Source organism: Vigna angularis, chromosome 10 (assembly GCF_016808095.1).
Source record: "Vigna angularis cultivar LongXiaoDou No.4 chromosome 10, ASM1680809v1, whole genome shotgun sequence".
Lineage (NCBI taxonomy): Eukaryota > Viridiplantae > Streptophyta > Magnoliopsida > Fabales > Fabaceae > Vigna > Vigna angularis.
The window spans coordinates 30,061,195-30,075,905 of NC_068979.1; the positions used below are offsets into that span (position 1 = coordinate 30,061,195).

Here is a 14,711-nt window from a genome sequence, read left to right on the forward strand (position 1 = left end):
TTGATATATACAACATCACCTCACTTCTCAATTTATAGTGAATCAATAAATTATTGTATGGTTGAGCACAATGTAGTCCATCTCAACCAATATTTACAAATCACATTTTTTTTAATTTACATAAATCCAAAGATTTCATATATAGTATATCACTTGTAAAACAAGATAAGATGATCAATATGATATAGACAGACCATATAAGAATTTCTCCTTCCAAATGTCAAGCTCGCGAGACCAACGATCCTACAATGCCGGCAATAAGAGCAGTGGGATCACCTAGCACTGCCGACACCACCACCTGAATAGCCACTCCGGCCACCTCACAACACTTCCTCACCCTACCACCTTTCCCCTTGTGGCAACCACTCTCAACGACACTCTTCAACCCCCTACCTTCATGCCAACTCTCCACCACCATCTCCCTCACACACGCCACATGCAAGTTATACCTCTTGCATGACGACCTATAGCTCCACCCCCGCCCCTTCTGCCCGCACCGGTGACATGTTGAGCTCACCGTCCGGTACAAGAGCAGTCTTACCTCATTTTTATCACTACTTTTCTTATTGTCGTCACTGCCTATAACTGTTGGCAGCTTGGCACAACAAGGATGGAGGTCGAAACCACATGAGAAGCAGTGGTAAAGAAAGCCTTTAACAGGTTTCTCGCAGGCATTGCAATAACGGGGAGTGTCACCAGGAGGATGAGAAAGAAAGTGGAAGGAACATTTAGGGTAAAAAGGGTGGAAAAGTGAAGGAGAAGGAATGGAACAGTGAGTGTGAAGGTCGAAGTCGCATAGGGAACAACTATAGCGTGAGCCTATGCCTAGTTCCTTGCAACCATCACATTGGAAGGGGGATTCGGAGTAGTCAAACATTAGCTTGTGTTGTTTGTGGCTGAAGTGAGATATCTCGTTGAATTTCTTGTTGGGTGTTGTTTCATGGTGATCATGATGGTGTTTCTGGTGTTTAGGGTTTTGGGAATTGGACTTGAATGAAATGTACATGGTTAATTTGAATGTGATGTTTTGATTATGGTTGTTTAGGAAAGTTTTTGGAGTGAAGTGTGAGAGTGGGAAACCTATATATACACACAAGGTATGAAATGCTTTTATGAATGAATTTGTGGTCTTTAGTAGATGAAGGTGATGGTGAAGATAGAAAAATGGTGAGGTGAAGGGAATCCATGCATGAAGGGAGAAAGAGGCGGACATAAGGCATATCATTATTTAGGTCTTGTGCCCCACAAGAGAATATATCCCTAAGTTTTTCTTTTCTTTTCTTTAGAGGATATATATTGATATTCTTAATTAACCATAAACCTAATGTTCGAAAGATTAGGCCAATAAATTTTGTAATATATTATATAATTAATGACCGAGAGAATGAAAGCGTGGATGTGTGATCCTACGAGGCATGATATGCACGCAACATAAAGTTTTGAAAGAAGAAAAGAACGAAGGCATAAATTCTTTATCCCAATAATTTAACTTTTATAGCTTCGAACCTTCTAACTACAATTGGATATATGCTTTTCATGAAGACAAATTTTAATTTTAAAAAACTTCTTTATCGTGAAGCTAGCACTTCTTTTTTCTATACTGTCTTGAAATTTTATGAATATTGCAAAGAACAAAAAATAAATTAAGTGCCAAAAACAAAAACAAAAAATAGTTGTTACGACAAAATATACAATTATTAAGGTGATAGTTTTTTATTTTTTTGAAAATTATAAACATACACATTGTAATCTTTCTACACCTTTCTAACATTTAACAAAATACCAATGTTTTAATTTTTTTTCTTAACTTGATTCCTCTCATATTTTATATTTAAAAATAAAAATGATCTTTTATTAATGTTGAATCGGTGTAGAATAAAATATGCAGTCATTTTTAACGTGGTTTTTCTGAGAAAAAAAAGGGTTACAACTCCCATACACGTATATATATATTTGTTTAAACTTCACAGAAACTGAATTTGAATTTAAGAAATATAATTAAGTTAAATAATCATATAAAAATTTTATTATGAAAAAATGAAAAAGAAACTGTTGACACGTGTCACGAGGAGAGTGGTGTTTGAGTAGTAGGCGAGATGAATGATTGGAGAGAATCTATACACTGTCTCTTTAAGAACAAAGTGAAGAGAATAAAGTAACCTAGCTGAACAAGAATAATTAAGGAGGTTTTTGTTTTTGTTCCTCTTTTATCTACTTTCATATTTTGACCATTGTTTTCTTTTACCTCTCAAACAAAACAAGCATTATGAATCTTCCAGAAAGTGCAACTCATTTGTTTTGATACTTACTTCATCCAATTGCACTTGCAGGAGAATCTTACTATGCTCAGATAGGTTGAAAGGAAATAAATTTTGAGAGTGAAAACAAAATATTTTTTTAATGAATTATTTGTTTATTCCTAAATTATTTTCATTATGTTTAATATAGTTTTTTATTAATTTAACCTATAATAAATTATGGTGGGTACTAGTTGGTTAATTTTTTACTAGATCTTGGTATAATTCAATTGTTAGTTCACAAAATTCATGTTTGAACATGGGACTAACCCATATCTTCTGCTTCATTCTTTTTTCTTTTCCTTTACTATCTTACTCGCCCTATGTAACCAAATATTTGGTTTCGCAATGTGTTATATAACATGGTGAATCAATATTTGTAAGAAAAATTTGTACTGAATATATATATATATAAGACAATATACGTAAAATTATTTTAATTACTTAAAAAAATTTCACGAGACATATATTAATGAAAGAAAATTAAACTGGTCCAAAAAATTGGTTATTATTTGTTTAATAAATTATCACTTCTAAAACAAAAGGTCCATGAATTGATCTTGACCCACGTAAATTTTGTAAATATTGACTTTTTCTATAAGAGACTTTTTAATCATGTGAGTTTTTTTATTTCCAACTCACATGGATCAATGCCAAACTATGAAAGAGAAATCAAATTAACGAGTCTATGAATTAACATGTAAAAAAAAGGAAGTACGTAAATGTAAGACGGACCAAACGGTGGATCAATTAAGCTGTCTTACCATCCCAATTACATATGTATAAGAATATTTTTATATTAAATTGTGGTTTTGACTTTTAATTTTTATCTCAATATTTTTCTCTTTTTTTCCACAATTTTAATTAAGATACTTTAAAAAAAATTGTCAAAACTTTAATTTCACAAATAGTTTATTTTATTTTTATATTTTATTCTATTAAATTATTTTTTATTGTAAAATAATTATTTTAAGGTTAATATTCAATTGGTTTAAAATTAAAAACTATGTAAAATTAGAAATTATACTAGAATACTTAATTTCTAAAAGTGTAAAAATATAAATAAAATAAAATCACATTAAATATTAAAGAGAACCACCTGGGAAAATAACATGATTAGAAAGCTATATAGAAAATGTTTAATATTAGGAATATGTATGCAATGGTCCCATGGTCTAGTGGTCAGGACATTGGACTCTGAATCCAGTAACCCGAGTTCAAATCTCGGTGGGACCTTTTTCTTTATTTTTCACTTTTTTTCTATTTTTTTTTGTTCTTTATAATAAACAAAGAGAGGGCTGTTACACAAACTTTTGGGAGAAATAATTCAGAATACAGAATTTAATAAATAACAATAGCAGAACATTATAAACAAGTATAAAATAAATTACATTGAAAGTTTATTTATCCTTTTTTTCTAAGCTTTATGAGCATCAAAATTTAACGGTCGTTATCATATATATAAACTTCACTTATTTCAAAAACATAGTTTTATCATTTGAATACACATCCCTTTTGTATTAAAAAGTAATATATATTAATAAAATTATAACCATGTACTCAGTATTTAAAGAAAAATTAACTATACACTATTGAGGATAGTTATAAGAAAATTATTCAAGTTACATTGTTTATTTTTAAAATTATACCTTTATTAAAGATTATATATTATATAAATTATCATAAAAAAATATTATTACTGAGACATAGAATTGAAGGAGGCAAATCCTAACAAAAAAAAAAAAGTTATTTTAAAAATTTCTCTTAAATGTAAAGACTAAAATTTTAAAATATTCCAGTTTAAATTATAATTACGTCAAATGCTTTTGTCAGTAGGTGAGTCACACTCCATCAAGCTCAATAACTTCTAAACTTAGAAAATAATGAATTTGACACAAGTAAATACATAGTCTGCTCGTAAGTAAAAGACGTTAATTCTTGAATAGTTCTCCTGTTAGGCATACAACATCAAATCTCTGGTTCCGCAATCAAACTTCACACATATCTAGACTCTCAATTCAGAGTTTATTCAAGCATGAATATTTAGTTCAATTTTTACACTAAAGAAGGCAGGTTTCATTGTTCTTGTGAAGGAAAACTAGAGAAGACGTTTAATCCAAATAGATAAACTCTGCTGTTTTATATAAGGAAAATAACTCATTTGCTTACAAAAAGACCACAAATTTAGATTTAAAAACTGATAGAACATCAGCAGACAAGTTGCAACTTCAAGATGTACAATCGGAAGTTTCAAGAATGATAACAAACTTTAAAAGAAACATATACACTGAAATTATATCTTAACGTTTACAAGAGAAACTAAAAAATGTTCTCCAGTTTATTGGTCATAGATGGTAAATAGAAGATACAAACAACACAATCAGTTATATCAATTCCTCTCTATGATCTTCTCCAAACATAAGTCAGGAAACTGAAAACCATCCCTGCTAAATTTACTCACCAAAGAATGAATTGTGCTTTCTTTTAGTCTATATCCTATTCTAAACATGAACTCTAAAACAACCAAAATGTCATCCAACCTATCTTCTTGTGATAGACTGTTAATCAGGAACTCAAAAGTCTGTTCCTGGGGTTTCAGCTTCCAACTCGGCATGTTTAGCAACCACTCCATTCCCTGCAGAGAATCTCCTTCTTTGCATAACCCAGTTATAATATAATCATGCGTACTGGCTATTGGTTGCAAATGCTTATCCTGCATATCCTTCCACAGCCTAATCGCACCCTGTGTGTCTCCTTCTTCACATAATCTTTTAATAAGAGGATTAAGAGAGGAAACTGATGGCTTTAATCCCTGTGCCAGCAGTTCATTCAATAATTTTCTTGCCTGAACCAGCTCCCCATTATTGCACAGGCCTTTAATAAGAGAATTGTATGTAATCAAATCACGAACAATGCCCTTCTGAACCATTTCTTCAAACAAGCTATGTGCTTCATCTGTCCTTCCATGCAAACACAAACCTGAAATCATTGTGGTATAGCAAACTGTGGTTTCTGCATAACCTCTGCTGCACATATCCTCAAAGATCTTCCTTGCCCCAACAAGATCACCAATCTTAAAATACCGATGCATCATTATATTATAGGTGTATTCATTTGGCTGAAATCCTTTTTTAATCATCTCAAACCACATTTTCCTGGCTTCCCCAGGCATTTCCATCTCACAGAGACCCTTGATCACAGTTGTGTACATAACCCTGTCTGGGAAATATCCTCTGTCCTTGAGATCATTAAATACCCGGAAACCCTCAGAGTTCTTCCTTTTCAGGAGTCCATTTATGATTTCTTGATAAGTAAAGATATCGGGATTGCATTGTCTGGCAATCATAATATGAAGGATCTCAGATACTCGAGCATATTGTCTCTCCTTACAAAACCCCCTAATAAGTGCATTGAAAACAACATTGTCAGGAAGTAAGCCATTTTCCAGAAGTTCCCTAAGAAGTTCATACCCTTTCAAAGCTTTGTTTTCTGCACAGAATGCCATTATCAGATATCCAGCAGTTTCCACATTAATGCTAGCAGCAACACCGGATTCCGTCATCTGTTCATACAATGTCCAAACAAAATCAGTCCTCCCAGCCCTCCAGCAACTCAAGAGACATGCATTCCAAGTTGCTACGGAGGGGCAAAACCCAACCTGTTTCAACATATCAACTGCTTCTTCAACCATCCCAGCCCTTCCGAGACCCTGAATATAACCCTCCAAGGAAGCAGGCTCCGGAGTGAAGCCCGGGTAATCAAGCAATAACTTTGCTGTTTTGCAGGCTCCAGCATCCACAAGCGAACAGAAGAGGGCACTGCAAGATGATTGGTCAGGTGAGAAACCACAAGAAGAGCACAGCCAGTGAAAGAAACGGAGGGAGAGGAAGGCATTGTTCTGGTGGTTAAGATAAAGGAGGAAGAAAGAGGGTTCAGAAAAATTGAAAGATGGATACAGGGAAAGAAGGGTGTCCTCCCATCGGGCCTTTGTTCGTGTAATCCTACAAATTTCATGGATAAAGTTGCAATCTTTAGCATCGAGGTTTTCGGTGGGAAGATCATGATACCCTAGTTTGGTCTCTGAGGAGAGGTTTCGGAATTGGGCAAATCTTCGACAGAAGAGGGTCACAGAAGAATACATTGGAGTTCCCCTCACCATTGTCATCGTCATGAGATTAGTACACGCAGCTCAAAAAATTAGTATAAGAGGAAGAAACAAAAATCAAATGAAAAAGCTTGGTGGAGCTTTTCGATGGACCTGAGCTCCATCAGACTAGCCCCTGCCCAAACCCCTGAACAGGAGGGGGTTATGAGTGTAGAAGGTTCCTCCAACTCCTTGCTACCATTTCATTATTTATGAACTTCAGTGTTCAAACACACAACCATTGAAATTTAATCCATCAGAAGTAGATTTGTTGTAGCAGAGAGCTGAGAAATCTGCTATTGAATTGAAAAAGACAGATTACAGTTCTCAATTCAATTATCCATCTGCTTGACAAGATCAAAGTCAAAATGAAGCATGTATTTAGTCCAGAAAGAAGATAATTTTTCTCAAACTCAATCAGAATCAATTAGCATACCCTAATATTATCATTAAGCCAAATAACTTTTCGGACTCCAAACTAGAATAATTAACAAATTGAAATCTTAGGAATTCTCAAGACCTGAATAGTGTTTTACCCCAAAAATTAATTGCATCACAGAAACCTAAAACTTTGTTCACATAAAGAGGTGGCTGGAAAATTAAAGCCATGTTGATAAATACTGAAACAGCAATGCGAAACTTGCATGAATGAATAAAAGCTAAAATATTTCAAAATCTCAAGGCGTAGAAGGTGGATTGCTAAAAAAAAATGCATTGAATCAGAAATAAAAACACGAATGGATTGAGAGAAGGAAACGAAAGTACCTTTGTGAAAGAGTGAGTGTTGCAGTGAGAGGGAGAGGATCCACCGTAGACACGAATTGCAATGAGAGGTTAACGGCTGAGATGGATTAAAATACGAAGTCTAAACACATCATGGTAGTTTTTGTTTTTGCTTTTTTAATTTGATTGTTGTAAAATGAAAAAGTATTTAAATACAAAAATAAAGATAGTTATTATTAACTCTACTATGTTTAAGTCTTTATTTATACCGTGAGACCTCGGAAAAATGCATCCAAATCAATGCATCCAAATCCTCCTGTCAGTCATTTAAAATGTACCTAAAACCCTTTGCGCGGACGCGAGGTGTCAAGCGAAGTGGATCCGAAATTCAGTTAGTGGAAAACAGGTGTCGACTGAAGAGGGGATGTTCGTTTTAACGAGAGAAGCAAAAACCTGATTTTTCTGAAAAACTCGTTTCACTCACTCTGCATGCACCTTCTTCCCCAGAACTCTGAACTTTCCATCTTCTCTTCCTTTTCACTAGAAACTCTATCTTCTCTCTAAGAAAACTAACATTTTCTCTTCTCCGATCATCATTCAGAGACCGTAGAAGCGTTCCCGGCGACCCAAGCTTCATCTTGAACCGAACAAGTTTCAAGTTTGAGCTGGTAAGATTTCTCCCCTTAGTCGTTCGATCTTTTGTTACATGCAAAACCAAGTTCTGGTTGCATGCAGGGGTGTAGTCTAAGTTATTTTTGATTTTTATGTGGTTCGGTTTAGTTGGAAGAGTTAAGTGATCGTTGAGGGTAGAAAGCTGTAGTCGGACAAACCAAAAACCTACTTTTAGGCCGTTCAATCACGTATCCAGGTAAGGGAAGCTTATTTAATTTAATTTGTATGTTGTTGAACTGCATGAACGTTCGTTTACATAATGATTGGGAATGAATTATGATTGTGCTATGTTCTGATGTATGAAATATATGGAATTTCTATGCTTGGATTGTATGAACGTTCGTTAGTTGACTGAATGAATATGATGCATGATGGTTGATATGCTTGGATTGTATGAAGTATGAAAAGTGATTATGAGATGAATGTATAAAGTTGTGAAACTATATGAAATAAATGAGTTGGAATATAAATGATCCTGATATGATTTCCCATATGAAAGTGTATGTTCGTTACTGAACGGTCTTCGACCGTTCGGTTCTTCTGGTAAACATAGTTGAAATGGGATTCTTTCATTTGGAGAGAATCCTAGTTGAGGACGAGCGTCCTCGTGTGGTAATACTATGCTTGAGCGTTTGGCCAAGCACAGTTGTATCTGGGTGTCTTGGGATAAACTAAATTTATATATATATATATATATATATATATATATATATATATATATATATATATATATATATATATATATATATATATATATGTAATGGCATATTCTCGTTGTTCGTAACACTACTTCGATAGTATCTTATTCTATTTATCAAGCCTTTTATTATAAGTTCATTAGTGCTCGATCTTACACCAAGCGCACGTACTGAGTAGTGCTCGGTCTTACACCAAGAGCTCGTACTGAGTAGTGCTCGGTCTTATACCAGCGCTCGTTCTCGTTTCTTGTATAATCTATCGTGATGAAAATAGCGTTCGTTTAACTTCAATAGAATTTTCTTCTCTACCGTGCTCGGTCATTTACTGGCATTTGGATTCCTTTATGTAAATTCAAATAAGCTAAACATTCATAAACGTTCGGTTTCTTCATGTGAATGCTTCTAAGTATTATTATTGGAATATCTTGAAGTATCTGTATCGAGTGGTTCCAGCATAGAGTCGTAGCCTTTGGCGAGGTCTTTTCAGAGTTCGGTCAGAGTTATCAAGAGTCAGTTCATATAATTGATTCACTTTGAAATGAACGTTCGGTTCATTCGTTCCTTGCTATATCTATTACACTCGGTTTCTCTCTCAAACCAATAGTAAACCTCTCGGTCTTATTCTATTATGGAATTGGAGACCTATTTGTCTCGTCTCAAGCGTTCGTCCTCGTTCTGAGTGAGGACTGAACGTTCGGTATCTAGTGTCTTTATAAATCTTTGAACAAAGATGAAATTTAACTTATTGGCAATGAAAGATGAATTTGAGAAAAGTGATAATGAAAGATGGAATTAAAAATGAGATATGTATTAGTGAAAGATGAAGAAAATGTGATATTGAAATGTTATGGTTTATGGACGAGCGTTCCGGGAAGGAACGACTCATGTATAAATATTGGAATTGGTAAAGTGTGACTGTGGGCATGCTAATGCTGGCTGTTCATCCTGATGTTTCGTGGGTACTCGTCCTCACGTAGAGGAGGGTAGGTCATGTGTGGAAACGGCAGGAGGTCCCGTCCTTAGGGGTACTTTGGATGAATAGGACTAACCTCGGGTGGCAGCTGATGAGAGTATTCCAGTTACTACATCACCCGGGTGCACGAACGCCTGTACCTACACAGATTTCATACAGTCCGGACAGTCAGTCTAGTGATAGGCTTTGTATGATACGTACGTTGAAATTTATCTGGTGTTGGATTATTTGAAATGTATGTCTATGCATGAATTAAATTACATAAGCTTACCTTGTGTTTTATTGTGTGTCTCGTCCTTGTACGTCCGTCTTGTCATTGCAATGATCATCCGGGTGGATGTGAGCAGATAGAGACGCGCTGTTGGAGGATGCGCTGGAAGAAGAAAACTTGATCGAAGTGGAAGTAAAGGACGAACCGTAGTACGTTCGGTTAGTAGATAGTAGTTATTATGAGGTGATCGTTCGGTCACCTCCTCTCTTTTGTTGTTATCTGACCGTTCGGTAATTGTCTTTTGTAAACCGTTCGGTCATGATTTCTCTTATCTTGAATAGTTCAGTTGAAAATCTTATGTAAGGTCGTTCGGCCGCAAGCGTACGCTCGACTCTAGTGTAAGACTGATTTTGGATTATTATTAATGTGATTATTCTAATATATGGTTTATTACTGTATTTTTGGGATGTTACATATACACACAAAATGTATCTTCAATCTAGTAAAATCATAAACAATAACATAAATATCAATTATTATTTTTTAAATATTTAAAAGAACAAATGTTGAAATGGTAAATTATTGTATTACTAAAAGATATCCTTTTCATCCTTTAATGTAAAAATTTCCAGCTACTTTATTGAGAAAAAAAAATGAGAGATATTTTATTGTTTTAGAAAAATTGAACGTGTAAATATATATAATATTATAATTTACAATTAGTTAATTGAATAATTAAATAAGAGAAACTAATGAGTCAAAATATATAGTAATTTTTTCTTAAATGCCAAATTAATTTTATACATAAAAGTAGGTAAGTAGCAGAATAGAATAAAAATACATAAAAGAAATTTATTACTTAAACTTCTTATATCTTGTAAAATATTATCTTGTTCTGAAAAACATTGATATTTAACTGACTGACACATTTATAATGTTTTAAAACAGAGTGCAAAAAAAAATGGTTCACTCTTTCTATGTATGCTTTCTTACTATAGATTCTTAATCATAGGCAATATAATGTTTTCTATAAATTTGAAGTGTGTTTTCTCCTTAATCATACACAATATAATGTTATTGTAAATAATATACATTTCTCTAATTAATACATTCCAAACTTTATCTTCATAAGATTGGATTCTAACAATTAAATTTTAAATACATTTTAGATCATCCTAATTAAATATATTAGTATATATTTTTTCTTAAGACATAAGAAATACATATTATTGTCATCATCTTATCTTATATTATTATAATGACGAGTGTGTAAAAACAAACAATTGAGTAGTAAACAATTAGCATTGCTAGCCTATTCTATTTCTTTATTTTTTTGTTCTCTTACCAATTAAACTGTAAAACACAAATATTGGAACTTATAACAAAACTTGGATCAAACAATGTGCTACACACAAATGTATATATCTCACAAAATAATAATAATAATAAATACATGAATTGGTGTAATATTGTCTCAAAAGAATAAGTTTTAGCTTCCTACACAAACCAAAGTACTACATGTCAGCAATTTTTCCATTATTTACAGCATAAACACAACTTTCATGAATCAATAATATCTGGAAATCATGAAATTTCACAAGAAACAGAAACAGAACCAAATGAACTGTCTTAGAAGCAAGAGTTACTGGAACAGTTGTAGCTTTAAGTGTGGGGAAGCTTTATGATTTTTTGTAGAACCACAGTTCTAGCTCTTATAATGTCCCTGCTACAATTATCAGTTTGTCCTCCTAAATCTTCAACATTCTTCATAAAAACTTCCAATTTCTTCTTGATCTCTTCTATTGCAACCTTCACAGCATCATCCTCAATGGCAAATTTCACATTCTGCAAAAGAGATTCAATCTCAATTTCCAACCTATCAATGAGGACCCGAATGTTGTCCAAGTCCTTTATAGCAACATAGGTTCCAACTTGCATCGAGACAATTACTTCCTTCTGTCCTCTCACAACAGTTTCATAGTTCTTCAACAAGGAGTCAATCCACTTTCCCATTGAACCAATTGGGACTGCAGTAACAGCAGCTAGAGCAGCTGCAACATGTGGAGTAGCAATTGCTGCAGCCACAATTGAACAGATCAACACAGCAGCAACTGTAGCCACAAATATCATACTTGATACTTTCCTCCCGGTGTGGATTTGTTTAGCTTTCTTATCAAGCTTGCTTTGTCTCACTCGCAATTTCTCAAGCATTAGTATCTGCTGGTTGTAAATAGATTGATACATTTGGAAGAATTCTTCACTGAAAGGGTCACCAGCTGCCTTGAAATTCTTCAGTTCCTGTAATGTCCTGATATAGTGCTTCTCTCCCATCTCAGTTTCCTCTTCAAATTGTTGAAGGGCAACAAGAATAAGCAATTGGCTATCCCTGGCTCGTTTCAGGCACTTCTCCAATGCAGTGCAAAAATCTAGAGTCTGCAAGCTGTTATCAAAGTACTCCTCAACAAGTTCAAACAGTTCTCGATTCTTCCATATATCTTTCTTGCAGTCTAAGATCACCTTGACAACTTCCTGATTCATTTCCAGAAGGCACTCTGTGACTTGTTTCAGAGACTCAAACGAAAGGGACCGAACCTCAACTCCAACTGCTAGAGTATTCATGACTTGATTTGCTCGAGCTTGGACTGTGGTATCAAAAGACTGCAAATCAGAATCAAGTTTCCATGCATCCTCATATGACCTCAGTTCAGTTGCCATATCTGTATTGAAGTTAATTCCGGATGATGTTTCATGGGTCTTCTTGCTCACGTGTGACCCCATTCTTTCAATTCAAATGATCTAATAAAGAACACGGAATAACCAATTTCAAACTCAGTACCTGTTTATCAGAAGAAAAAATTAGTTCCATCAAGAAATTCCTTAACTGATAGCTAAAGTTCAAAGGTGTCCAGTTTGTGATTAAAGGTGCACAAATAATTTTGGCCTAATCCCACTAAAATTTGAGGGTAAATCCAATCTATTTCAAACAAGCTAATATAAACATTGGTACATACATGAGAAACCCTAGCATATCACAATCAACTTCAAACAAACCAACTAGTGGATACAAATGCTATTTCAGATATTTGCACCCATAAGAAACATTACCACATCACAATCAACTTCAAACAAACAAATACTCTGTAGAATTTTTTTCACACATTAAAAACTTCCCAACATCACCATCAGCATCAAACAAATAAAGAAACCCTTTACCACACAAATCACAATACTCCATTTACAAAGAATTGTGCACAATTAGAACAAAACAAGAAGACCCAGATGACCAATTTTGCAAAGTACAAACCTTTGAGAGCAATTGAAGACAGGAATTTGCAGGGAGTGATTACTTTTGATCAAATGATAGATTATGGCGTCACCCTTTTGATCTATTTCTGAAAAGGGAAAAGAATTTCAGAGGCTCAATGTGGGGAATTTAAGACCTTGAAGAAAGCTGAACACCTGTTACTTATTTACCACAAATTTGGGAGCTTTGAGATGTGAGCGAAATAATAACTTGCAAGCATAAGAAAAATTCTGCACAAACGCGTGAAGCAAACCAAAACAATGCACCTTCTTTCCTACAAGCTGCTAAGATTGTACTCTTAACGCGCAAAAAGCATTGAAGAGAAACAGTGACAAGGGTTCAGGAAAACAGAAACAAAGTGAGTAGCACAAGTGTGAACGTGGGACTTATTGAGTAACATAAAAAGTGAAACAACACCTGGAATCTTATAGTTTTAGAGTATTTGTTGAGACATGTTTTTGATTTAGAAGACCCCTCTAAAATCTTGTTTTTATCCACGTGACTAAAATATTTTATTATGATAAATACTTTATAGTATACTGATGAAATAATTATAAACAAATTATTTTTATTGTTTTTTTTTCTTTTTCACTAATATAAATGTAAACAATTTTAGACACATATAATAATAATAATTTAATTAGATAATAACAAAATATTTATATTATCAATATTTATATATAATTAGATTTATTTCCTTTTATATCAAATGTCAAGAAAAAAACATCATGTTTGTCAATAAAGTTTGATGAGATTATGTATTATTTCATGAAAAAGACATAAATGTTAGCTTTATCTAAATAATATTTCGTCCCCATTATCTGGAAACAAACAAAAACATTAAATTGTTCATTTAATTCTGGATCTAACCATGATTAAATAAATGGAACATTCTAAGTTATACATCAAAATCTGTTATATTAAGATGGTATTAGAGAAAAAAAGTACTAGATAAAAAGGAGGATAAGATAACATTCCAAATTGATGCAAGACCCGTAGAAGTTGAATTTTGGAAGCATCTCAACTTAGTTACTTGCTAGCCAAGACAAATATCAAATTACACCATACACTCAAATAAAAAGTAAAATAAAACAATAAAGTTTGAAATTATTTTTAAGTTTTTAATTAGCTTTTTATTAATGGTATTTTTAGATTAAAATGAACCTCAAGTTGATAGTTGTTATTTTCTTATTTCTAGTTTCAAGACAGTCCTATGGCTAATAGATGGGTAGATTGAGTCTTAGAAAATTTCATTACAAAAATATTTAACTAATTTTACTTCATTAACAATAATAACAATAATAATAATAATTTTAATTATATATTTATATATTAAAAAATATCATTTTTTACATAGATAAAAAAACATTAAAAATGTCAAATGAAATCCTCTTTGTTTTAATTTTGATGAAAAAAAATAATTACTTTACATGAGTATAAATTTCATTTTTTAAAATTAGATATAGAATATATACATATTTGTTTCCTTCTTATAGCTATTTTTAATTCTGTAAATTAAATTTTTATGTATATATATTTGATTGTTTTTATTTTTATGATTATTTAATCTTTATAAAAAAAATTATTTAATTTTTTATTTTATATGTCTAAAATTATAATTTTGTTTTCGTGATATAAAAAGGAAAATGTATATCATGTAGTCATTGAATACATAATAATATTACATTC

At 32.9% G+C, this 14,711-nt stretch overlaps 3 protein-coding genes and 1 non-coding gene across 7 annotated transcripts; 1 reads left to right on the forward strand and 3 right to left on the reverse strand.

Moving 5' to 3' along the window:
• LOC108335448 (uncharacterized) lies at positions 1-1,153 on the reverse strand. The gene has a single exon (XM_017571469.2). The coding sequence runs from the start codon at positions 1,004-1,006 to the stop codon at positions 221-223; it is 786 nt and encodes a 261-aa protein (XP_017426958.1). The 5' UTR covers positions 1,007-1,153; the 3' UTR covers positions 1-220.
• A 2,308-nt stretch (positions 1,154-3,461) lies between these two features.
• TRNAQ-CUG (transfer RNA glutamine (anticodon CUG)) lies at positions 3,462-3,533 on the forward strand. Its single transcript has one exon. It is a non-coding gene; the product is annotated as a tRNA-Gln (tRNA).
• A 1,037-nt stretch (positions 3,534-4,570) lies between these two features.
• On the reverse strand, positions 4,571-7,286 carry LOC108335633 (pentatricopeptide repeat-containing protein At5g18950). Its single transcript, XM_017571677.2, has 2 exons — positions 7,207-7,286; positions 4,571-6,785 (listed from the first exon to the last, which is right to left on the reverse strand). Exon 2 carries the CDS (start codon positions 6,466-6,468, stop codon positions 4,687-4,689), a length of 1,782 nt encoding a protein of 593 aa, XP_017427166.1. The 5' UTR covers positions 6,469-6,785; positions 7,207-7,286; the 3' UTR covers positions 4,571-4,686.
• Positions 7,287-11,141: 3,855 nt separating this feature from the next.
• Positions 11,142-13,454, reverse strand: LOC108335634 (UPF0496 protein At4g34320). 4 transcript variants are annotated; one of them, XM_052869012.1, is made up of 3 exons: positions 13,289-13,454; positions 13,023-13,110; positions 11,142-12,514 (listed from the first exon to the last, which is right to left on the reverse strand). In XM_052869012.1, the coding sequence occupies exon 3, from the start codon at positions 12,494-12,496 to the stop codon at positions 11,381-11,383; it is 1,116 nt and encodes a 371-aa protein (XP_052724972.1). In that variant the 5' UTR covers positions 12,497-12,514; positions 13,023-13,110; positions 13,289-13,454; the 3' UTR covers positions 11,142-11,380. The 4 variants fall into 4 exon arrangements, with proteins under 4 accessions (XP_052724972.1, XP_052724970.1, XP_052724971.1 ...); XM_052869010.1 differs by having other exon boundaries at positions 13,193-13,454; XM_052869011.1 differs by having other exon boundaries at positions 11,142-12,554; positions 13,289-13,453.
• Positions 13,455-14,711: the final 1,257 nt, after the last annotated feature.